At 39.5% G+C, this 11720-nt stretch overlaps 1 protein-coding gene across 1 annotated transcript; it reads right to left on the reverse strand.

Moving 5' to 3' along the window:
* Positions 1 to 9590: 9590 nt before the first annotated feature.
* Positions 9591 to 11354, reverse strand: LOC137618219 (uncharacterized). The gene is made up of 3 exons (XM_068348347.1): positions 11300 to 11354; positions 10203 to 10352; positions 9591 to 10006 (listed from the first exon to the last, which is right to left on the reverse strand). Exons 1-3 carry the CDS (start codon positions 11352 to 11354, stop codon positions 9591 to 9593), a joined length of 621 nt encoding a protein of 206 aa, XP_068204448.1.
* Positions 11355 to 11720: the final 366 nt, after the last annotated feature.

The following is an 11720-nucleotide window of genomic DNA, read 5'->3' on the forward strand; positions in this document are numbered from 1 at the left end:
TTTTGTGACCTTCTTGTTCGGACTTGGTGTATATATAAACTGGATGTTCTGTAATAATGTTACTCAGTTGCTTTCATCTCGCCTTTTGAATCACAACCTACTCTCGGCTCGTCACATTGGTGACCCAGGAAGTCAACTCGCTCCTCCTGCCTCCCAGCACCCACCCCCTCCCCCCTCGCCACCTCCCCCTCACAGGTACTATGGTAGACTCCACAGAAGTTGGCGTAGCCCCATTACAACTTTCATCTTTCACCAGCGGAGAGGCGTTTGCTTGGTTTCAGCATGCAGAAGTCCAGTTCCGCATCAAGGGCGTGACTCGCTCAACAACCAAAGCAGATTATGTTTTCGCGGCGATACCCGAGGACACCTTCCCGGAAATCTCTGACTAGCTTTGTGAACAAGGAGACACCCCAATGGCGTATGACGCCTTCAAAACATATCTTTTGCAGCAGTACTCTCCATCTCCAGCCGCCAATATAGCAAAGCTTTTTCAGCTCACTCAACAACTGTTGGGGGACCAAAGGGCTTCGCTCACCCTCAGGGAAATGACCTGTATTGTTGGCCTGCAACCTGCTGCAGACGACTCTCCTCGTGAGGTGAACCTACGTCGTGCCCTTTGGGTATGCCGTTTACTCAAACCTGTACGTGATGCCATACCCAATATCGATAGTTTACCCATAAAAGACTTGATGACCAAAGCCGACGCGCTTATGGACAGCCACTTCACGACCTTCAAGACCTCCATCAACGCCTCCACTCCAGACAAAGAGGACACCTATTTAACGTCAACCAAAGCTGATGTGAATGCCGTAGGACATACACGCCTACCCTGTGATGTGCTGGATCAGCTACAAAGCCACCCATCACCCACCACTTGCACCCCAAGCAAGGACTTTAAAAGCCACTTAATGCCGCCCATCAGCCACAATTTTGCTACTACCACTCAAGATTCGGGGCTGCCGCGAAGAAATGTGCCAAGGATTATCAGTGGCCAAAAAAAACGTGTAAGTAAGCCATCTCTCGTGGCAGTGGCCTCCGGTGTTTCTAATCTTTTCTTTTTACATGATGCAGGAATTGATGTGCGATTTTTGGTAGACACGTGTGCTTGTCATTTTATTATGTCAAGGAAACTCTTCAGGACACGACATAGTCTTTCTAAGTCTGCCGACGTCTGCCTGGTAGCTGCCGAGGGATCTGCGATACCCACCTACGGTTACAAAAACCTCACATTATCATTTGGAGACTGTAAATTTAATTGGAGGGTTCTCGTTGCTGACGTCACATTGCCAATCCTCGGTGCGGATTTCCTCTCTCATTTCCACCTTCTGGTCGATGACGCCCACCGATGATTAGTCAACGCAGACTCGTACTTTTCGACACCTCTTCAACCCGCCCCCTCCAACCTCGCTCTCCATATCAGTGCACCCATGGATGTCTACGCCCACCTCCTCACGTCGTCCAGAACTTTGTCAAACAACCATGGCTCCTGCCAAGCACGGTATTTATCATGGGACCCCCTGTCTTCGCAAAATTCAGACGTCAGGCACCGGATCAATTGGCAGCCGCCAAACAGACGTTGACCTAAATAGAAGAAATGGGCCTTTGCCAAAAGTTCTCCAGCTCATGGTCGTCACCCTCACACATCGTCCTGAAGAAAGACGGTTCCCTCAGTCCGTGCGGGGATTACAGGCCCCTAAGCATGCAAACAGAACTGGATAGCTACACCCTCCCAAACATCGCTGAGGTGACCTCCTACCTGCACAAAGCGAAGGTTTTTTCCACGCTCAACCTCCTGAAGGGGTATTATCAGGTGTCTATGAACCCAGTAGACATCCCCAAGACCGCCATCACCACTCCGTTCGGAAAATATATTGGTGTGCTACTGTTATAAGCACACATTGAGTATGTGTTGTTTCAGATGTATGTAACTGGATAACAGAATACATCTTATTAGCTTTAAAGTATTTATTCTATAAAAACAACAGAGTTAAACATCTCCATCACTGGAGGAAGCTGGGTTGGTCAGAGGACCAATTCTGGTGAAGTATAGATATGAACTGACTAACTTATCGATATCACAGATATCGTATGCTTAGTTTATATTAGATTCGTCACAAACTCGGAAGACACCTGCATCCAGTGACGTCACAAACTTTCACACGCTGAGACAATGTGTTGACGTTTAAGAAGAATGTCACATTGTCGAGGTTTGCATTGTATGTCCTGTTTATGATTTGAATGACTACAGCAAGTCCCATGGCTAGCTCCTTCATTCAACATGACATATTACGTCATGTGTTTTAAACATGTAATATTAACTATTCTAATTATTACACATACACCTTCAATTACTCCTGTTCTGGCCTTCGCAATGCTGGGGCCACATTTCTACGTCTCATGGATGGCATCATAGGGGACCTCCCCTTCTGTGTATGTTACGTGGACAATATAATTGTGGTCTCTTCCTCAAAAGAGGAACACCTTAGTCACCTGCGCATCATGCTCAACGGCCTGCTACAAAACGGCCTTGTTGTCCGGTACGACAAGTGTACCTTTGGCGCCAACAGAGTATCGTTCTTAGGGCACCGCATCACTCCTGAAGGAGTCCATCCCCTCCCTGAGAAGGTAGCAGCCGTTCAGAACTTCCCCATGGCCTCGACCATCAAAGCAGTGCAGAAATTTTTGGACATGATCAACTATTATCACTGTTTCCTGCCACCCATTGGCGCCACTCTTGCTCCCCTGTATGCCTCCATCAAGGGCAAGCCAAAACACCTGAAGTGGGCTCCCCTTCAAGAAGCAGCCTTCTGCAATTCAAATAATGCCCTTTCCCCATCCCATATGCCCCTCCCCTTCTCTCCACCGATGCCAGCGACATCGCTACTGGTGCAATACTCGAACAGGTGGTCAACGGCTCGCCCCGCATATTGGCTTTCTTTAGCAGAAAACTGTTCAAGGCCGAATTGGATTATTCTACCTTTGATCACAAATTGCAGGCGGTGCACTTGGCTGTCCGTCACTTTCGCCATTTCTTAGAAGATACGCCCTTCGTCATTCTTACAGACCACATGCCTCTGGTGCACGCCTTCACTCAACAGTCTGACACCCGGTCCGCCCCATCAATGCCGACATCTCTCCAACGTGGCTGAATACAAATGCACCCTTCAATACGTCCCTGGGAAAACGAATCCCATTGCCAATACCCTGTTAAGAAACACGTCGGCAGCCGTTCAACTGGGATTGGATTACAAAGCCTTGGCTGAAGCCCATTGACAGGATTGAAAGTATCAAGCATGTAGGACATCCTGCACATCCCTCCATTGGGAAGACGTCCCCCTCGACGACTCCAACACCACCCTCCTCTGTGACATCAGTACTGGTAGACCGCGACCGTGGATTCCTGCTCCCATGCGCCGACCGGTGTTTGATTTCATTCACGGCCTTTCACATCCCTCGTGCATTTCTACTACACAGCTGCTGAAGACGATGTTCATTTGGCACTGCATTTCTAAGGATGCTAAGGATTGGGTCCGCACCTGTCCTTCTTGCTAAACTTCAAAAGTACATTGACACACGGATTCAGGAGTGGGCACCTTTCCTCAACCTCAGCGTAGTTTCGCCCACATTCACGTCGATGTTGTAGGCCATCACCCACATCATAAGGACATCATTACCTGTTTACCGTCATCAACCGCTCCACTCCTTGGCCTGATGCTATTCCCATGGAAACTGCAATGTCCGCCCCATGTACATCTGCCTCACTCTTAGAATGGATTGCAAGATTGGGTATCCCTGAGCTTATTAATTCTGACAGGGGTACCACTTTCACTTCTCAAGTGTGGACATCATTAGCGAATCTCCTGGGCATCACCCTACATCAGACAACTGCCTACAACCTCACTGCCAATGGAATGGTTGACCATTTTTATCACACCCTCAAAGCAGCTTTGATGTCCCGTTGCATGGACTCCAACTGGTTTACTCAGCTTCCCTGGGTCCTCCTGGGACTAAGGACCACTCCTAAAGACGCCCTTGATGTCTCGACAGCTGAAATGGTTTATGGCGACCCAATGGTCGTTCCTGCAGAACTTTTTTCTTCTGCAATCTCCTACGACGATCTCCAGCGCATACATCACGTCATGGGAAAATTTACTCCATGCGGCCAGACTTACAAGCCCCCAACTAAGCATCACATACCGACAGACTTGCACTCTGCATTGCATGTCTTCCTACGTAACAATACTAGTAAGCCACTGCTAATGCCGCCCTTTCCTTGTGATCCGACGCAGTCCGAAAACATTCCTAAAAAACATTCGTGGCAGAGAAGACTAGGTCTCCATTGATCGTCTAAAACCTGCTTATCTCTTGCCAGATGGCCTGCCTACAGTTCGCATCACTAGATCAGGGTGCCCTATTTAACATATGCAGTATGTCACTTTTAGGGGGGGAGCCATGTACAGTTGCCTCAAAGTATTCCTTTACCCCTTACGCTTATGTTTTATGAAAATAGTATGGTAACACCGCAATGAAAGCCTATTTGTCTTGTAACGACTGACGTGAATGGTCGAGCTATTGGTATGCCAGTGCTCCTATTTTTATAAACACTACTGTAGACAATATATTAATGATATACGAATAATAGTTCACATTACAAGTGAAATAAGTTGCTGTTAAATACTTAGAAAAATAGTATAGTAACAGAGTAGTAATAATAGCAATGGTAAAAATCATATTCATTCCTGATTAATCAGACATCGTCAACCTTCGTTACATTCAGTTGAGGCAGGCGTTTGCTGAAATCCAACTTTAGTTCATAGTAGATATATGGGTTCTTTTTCAGAACATAATTATTTGAATGGAAATACGCTTTCGATTTATATAATCCATCAATTTATAAAGAAATGAGATCATAAACCGCAAATTTCAAGACCTATAAATATAATTTCATAAAGGCAATTATGATAGCCATTGACAGGTCATGAAACGGAAGGCTTGGGGAAAAATTAATAGACAACCCGATGTATAAAGGAACAAATATATCCAGTGTATCATTCATATATATATATATTTTTAATTCGAGCCACGTCTCACCAGAGTAGCCTAGATGGAAATTTCTCTGGGCGGTAATTAAACTCGAGTCATCTGAGTAACAACACACCTTAACCACCCTGATGGTCTTTATATCATTGGTAGATATGGTTGCACACCGATAAAATCGTACTCATATAGATAAGAGAGAGAGACTGAACTATGGTTGGGTTTATTTTATGTCAATTTCGTTGGTATTATCGAACAATACTATATAGACCTTTTATAATACCTTGATAATGACAACAGGGACTCGATTAGATAAATGTTGTATAGCCTGAAGTAGGCACTATGTTTGGTTGTTATAGTAGAGGGATATAAGATAAAGATGTCTCTTTCTACCGCTTCCCGAAAGATGAAAAACTTCAAAAGAAATGGGTACACCTCTGTCTCAGTATATTAGAAATTACCTTTTACAGAGAGATGTTTCTTTACCTGAAACCCAACATGATTCAGATAAAGTGTGTAATGAGAGAAGTTTATCATAAAGTTTATTGCACAATAAGGAACATGAAAAACGCTCTGAACTCGGGGGAACTTATATAACACTAGAAAGCGAACTCTGCCTTTCAGCGATGACACTTCCATCATTTGATGAAATCTGGAAGAGCATTCTGTAGACATGCCCTTTCAGGAGGTTCTAGAAAAACAGGTAGGATTGTAAGAAAATTCCTTCAGTAACAGTTGTTAAGAATAGTACTTGATTCAGCTGAAAGAACTTGGATAGAAGATATTTCTAAATCAAAAGGAGTACTTGTTCATCCCTGTGATGAATACCTTAATAAAAAATTAGAGGTTGTTTGAGTGCCACCATGGAGAGACGGCATTAAACACAAGTAACGGAGTCATTAACAAATTGTCGAGTGATGTTAAAAGTTGTGTTGATTTACCAGAAGAGGTAATAGGTTATTATGTTCGCTGTGGACTGATATTTTAGAATACGGGTTCTAAACAGAACGGTTGAGAAATGTCAAAAGTTTTAAGGTATTGTGAATAAGATATGAGTGAACTTTGTATTATTAGATGCCATTGTCCTAATATTGTATATATATTATTACATATATACCTTATATACGAAGTTTTCAATATCGATGTCTAATTTCCTTTTAAATGAATATCTGGTCATATTAATTCACAAGCTGTAACGTTCAACTATTGATGATTGGTTATTGTAAACAATTTTGATTAAATAATTTTCTGTCGGCCTTTTTTTTAACAGAACTAAGTCATAATTTTAAGCCACCAATCTAAAAAAATACAGTGAATAAAAAATCATCTCTCTCTCTCTCTCTCTCTCTCTCTCTCTCTCTCTCTCTCTCTCTCTCTCTCTCTCTCTCTCTCTCTCTCTCATACAGAAGTAAAATAAAGGTGAAGTAGAGGAAAAGGATTGAGATATAATTTGTTTTTCCTGGTAATGACTTTAAAGTTTTCTGAAGATCTATCAAAGAACGTAATCTCATCACACCTACTTGTGAAGCCATTAAAAGCCGATAGAGAGAAAAACAGGACTTCCCATGGACGATTGAAAAAACTGGTTGGGTATGGAATTTAGAGTTTCGTAGGATCTTCTGATTACCCTTTTGGTCTTTCGAGACATGCTAATCCGTCTTTTACTAGACCAGAAACATAATCTACGAAAACCAAGAAACCCAAATCTGTATGGAATAATAACATTTGATTACACAGGAGAGGAAAATAGAGAAATAAGTATTTCTTTCCCATATAGGTTAATGATAGCACGTACTCGAGATGCTGCTAGATGACGCCAGCTCTTGACCGCGGGTCGGTGCTTGACCAGACCTTACATATATAGACCTTCTAGGTAATTTTTTATTCCTTATGATATAGTTCTAGTTGTATTTTTAACATTGTTAATTTAGTATTAAGGGAAACATTTTATGATTAAAGTTGAGTTTAAATAGCCTTCCGGAGTCCAGTTGTAAGATTATGAAGCTAGAAAGTGTATTTTGGAGAACACGATTAACCAGTTAGAAAAATCCGTGTGTGTGTAGTATGTGCTTTCTACAATCTGCCACAGTATCATACACAAACATATATATATATATATATATATATATATATATATATATATATATATATATATATATATATATATCACCATATTCATGTCCTTCTACGCCTATTGACGGAAAGGACCTCGGCTAGATTTCACTAGTCGTCTCTGTCTTGAGCTTTTAAATCAATATTTCTACTTTCATGATCTACCACTTCATGCTTCACAGTCCTCATCCATGTAGGCCTGTACCTTCTAACTCCTCTAGTGCCCTGTGGAACCCAGTTAAACGTTTGGTGAAGTAATCTTTCTTGGGGAGTGCTAAGAGCATGTCCAAACCATCTCCATCTATCTCTGACCATGATCTCATCCATATATATCTCTTGAGTAATCTCTCATATAGTTTTATTTCTAATCCTGTCCTGCCATTTAACTCCTAATATTCTTCTGAGGGCTTAGTTTTCTAATCTATGAAATCTTTTCAATATTATTTTGCTGTCATACCTCAACTCATATCCATACATTAACACCGATATCACTAAGCTGTTATATAGCCTGAATTTTATATGTAATTTCCGGAAATATTATTAGCCATTTTCTGATTTACTTTTTTTAATCTTTCATTAAACTCCATATCTAAAGACCCTGTATTAGAGATCATATTTTCTGAATATTCAAATGATTCTACTTCATTAATACTTTCTCCTACCAATAATATATCATCTTCCATTACTTTTCCGTTTTCACCATCTGTCTTTCTTCTATTCATCTTGAGCATAACCTCATTTGATATTTCATGTGTTTTGATAAATAGCACTGGTCAACAACCAAAATGCTTTGGAGACCAATGTAGCATTTTCCATATAATTTAAGGTTGCTGGTAACAAATATCATGGTTAAAATTGTTTGGTAGCTCTACTTTTCGTGATAGCCTACGCCTACATGTCTTAACAGGTTCCTACAGGCTGGCGGGCGTGTATATTACTCACTACGCTCACAGTCTCTCTGCCATCAGTATTGTTTCATCAGTCACATAATGTGTTTGTGCTGTGCAAGTTTACATTTGGAGGGCGAAAAGTAGGTGATTTTAATGTAAAATATTTCATAAACTTAAAATAAATATTAATTGAGCAAGCTATTGATAAGCATAAGAGGGATTTAATTATTTTCTTACTGAATGATATAAATACATACGCTATGTTCTCTTTTTTATAATAAGTTTATGAATACTTTTACTGCTTATCATCTAATTGGTTGTTGTTTTCTGTTTTGCAGATGCCTCGTACTGGTTTGAATAGGGCAGACAACTTCTGATACATTTGTGGTGGGGTGACCTTTGCATCCAAGAAGCGCTGTATGACTGCTCTGGTTAGAAAGGCATATCACCTATATTTTGGATGCAAAATTGGTGACCAGGATAAGAACTGGGCTCCTCACATATGCTGCAACACTTTTGCTACAAACATTCGCCAATGGTTGAACATTAAGAGGAAAAAGGAAAGACTTTTGCTGTGCCAATGATGTGGAGGGAGCCCACAGACCATACCAACAATTGTTATTTCTGCATGGTACCTCCGATACAAAAGGGCTTGTCAAAGAAGAAAAAGGAGTCCATTGAATATCCAAACATTCCATCAGCTATTCGCCCATTTCCACTTGGAGAAGGTCTACCTGGTCCTGATGCACCAAGTTCAGTATCTTTCGAATCAGACGGGAAAAGTGGTGAGGAGGAAGCAGGGGAGGATGGCAATGCTGGATTACAGAGTGACCCTAATTTTGATGAAGCACAGTCCTCTAGGCCACATCTCATAACACAAGAGGAACTCCATGACCAAGGGCGTAACTAGGTGAGAATGGGCCCGTGGCATTTTCTTAGAGTGGGCCCCCATTGTCTCAAAAAAAAAAAAAAAAAATATATATATATATATATATATATATATATATACATATATATTATATATATATACATATATATATATATATTTTATATATATATATATATATATATATATATATATATATATATATATTTATATATATATGTATATATATATATATATATATATATATATATATATATATATATATATATATATATATATTTATATATATGTGTGTATACAGTATATATATATATATATATATATATATATATATATATATATATATATATATATATATATATATATATATTGGGAAAGAGAGTAGAGAGATTGGTTTGATATATCGTAGAACTGGTAGTCATAAGAAATTGAAATATGATATGCAGGCATTGAAATATAATTACTAATTGTTAATACATACATATCTTGGAAAAAAAAACATCTAAATTATATACTCTCAATAATGAATCAGATGAATACCCTTATGTAGGCCTATGCGGCCGTTACATTATTACATAATTACGATACCCATAAAATGAAAATAAACACAACTTGGTCCAAAACATTTATACCATCATTAAATAAACAAATATACCTTATACCTTCTAGAATTCTTTCTTCCTTGCTTTCATCTCTGCAAATCTGTCAATGACTTTACCTAAGTTCAATTTACGCGCAGTTCCTTGTTCAATTGATAGAAGAGCTAATCCTTCTAATCTTTCCATTGCCATTGTACTTCGCAAATAGTTTTTAACAAGCTTTAGTTTGGAGAATGAACGCTCTGCACTTGCAGTTGTGACTGGAATAGTTAAAAACAATAGCATTGCAGTGCAAACCTCAGGGAAACTGGCTGAAGTAGAATGATTTTCTATGATCAACATATTATCAAGGTTCTTAATACTAGAAACTTTGCTTATTTCTCCCTTCAGAGCAGATCTCATGCTGAGAATTTCCTGTGTGAATATTACTGACACATCGTTGTGGTATTTATTCACAAAACTAGATGCTTTTTCGTACAGCTCTGAGTCAGATAAATTTTGCAATGAGATTGGTTCCAACACTGAGAATGATGAGACAACTTCATGCAAGCCAGTAGAACGGAAGTTCAAGTGAGTTGTGATGATGTCCAGAGTACGATAGTAAACAGTTACTCTACGCAAACTCTCTGGATCTTGTAATCTTTGGTCTTCACAAAGCTCGCCAAAATGTCTTTTTACGGTACAGTCTCTTTTTCTCAAATTCTGGTCTGATTGACCACTTCTGGGCTATATCTGTTGCTTCTTTCTTTACATCCTCAAACTGATTTCCTAATCTGCTCATCTCATCCATGCAAACCTTTAAGAAGTCTGCTGCCTTAGCAAGATCAACTGCTTTTGATTGCAACATTTTTGATACTAAATTTATTGACTGTAAGATTTTGGACTGAAACGTCAAAAGGAATACAAAATTAAAATTTTCAAGACATTTCTTTAGTGCAGTGGCTTCATTGCGTTCGTCTGCCTTAGAGCTGCATAATATTATTTGTGCTAGAGCTTTCTGCACATCACAGAATCGAACTTTGAGAGCAAATACCGCATCATAACATCCAGCCCATCTAGTTGGGCTTAACTTTTTAATAGTTACCTCTCTGTGAGTGCCTGATTCGGAAATTAAGCTAGATAATATGTCCCATCTCTTGATACTCAATCCAAAAACCCATAGACTCTTTGAACAATATAATAAAACTGCGCCATTTCTGTCACATCCTTGACAGCATCATTAATCACCAAATTTAAATTATGAGCAGCACAATGAACATAAACTGCACTGGGTTCAACATCAATTATTTTTTTTCTGCACACCTTTGTATACCCCCTTCATGTTACTAGCTCTATCATATCCTTGGCCACGACACCTTAAAGTAGAAAGTTCTCTTTGTTTAATTATTTGCAAAATTTGTTCTGATAGTGCAGCTCCACTTTAGCTCTCAACCTTATGAAACCCTGAAAAAGACTCATTAATTTGTAGGGCTTTCCATTATCATATTCTATGATACAGTAACGGTATATTTCACACATCTGATCAATTTTGGAAATATCCCCTGTTGTATCTAACATTATGCTATAAAATGGGGCTGCTTTAATGGCATAAGTAAATTCTTTTTCAGTTTCCTTTGAAAGCAACTGAATGAGTTCATTTTGTATCATTGGGCTCATATACTTTGTTTTACCTTTAGGTTTACTGATTAATTCTGAAAGAACTGGATCATATTTAGAAAGCAACTCAATGATGCAAATGAAATTTCCACGTTTCCTTTCATCCTCATCATAATCACCTTCATCTTCTGCTTGTGTTCCTTCTTTGTCTCCATGAAATGGCAAATTGCACATCGCTAATGTAAGAGTTACATTTAATAATCTGTCCAAAAACTGACGTCAGTATTTTTTCTCCTTTTGAAGATTACCTTGAAGTGCTTCACTCAAAGTTCCATGCAAGCGCCATTGTTCATACACTAGGCATGAATTATAGTGAATTTGGGAGGATTCGTGCATCTTCATACCCTCACCTATGTGTTTCCAGTCACAATAGCCATCAATCCATGTATCTTGAAATCTACTGGCTCCTCGATTAGCAAACAACCAACATGTCTCACAATAAGCCTTATCAAGAACAACTAAATAGCATAACCACGACCTCTCAATTTTCACACCTGATTTGGACACTGCATGATAATATTTTTCAGAGAAAGAGCGACC

The sequence above is a fragment of the Palaemon carinicauda genome, chromosome 2, assembly GCF_036898095.1.
Source record: "Palaemon carinicauda isolate YSFRI2023 chromosome 2, ASM3689809v2, whole genome shotgun sequence".
NCBI lineage: Eukaryota > Metazoa > Arthropoda > Malacostraca > Decapoda > Palaemonidae > Palaemon > Palaemon carinicauda.

What these genes read in the sequence shown, in the direction of transcription:
- LOC137618219 (XM_068348347.1), bottom strand. Translation starts at nt 11,354, where the DNA reads ATGTGCAATTTGCCATTTCATGGAGACAAAGAAGGAACACAAGCAGAA. An exon ending in AACACAAGCAGAAGATGAAG is followed by an intron (nt 10,353 to 11,299) that starts GTGATTATGATG and finishes AATCAAAAGCAG; the next exon opens with TTGATCTTGCTAAGGCAGCA. An exon ending in TGAGAAAAAGAGACTGTACC is followed by an intron (nt 10,007 to 10,202) that starts GTAAAAAGACAT and finishes TATCTGACTCAG; the next exon opens with AGCTGTACGAAAAAGCATCT.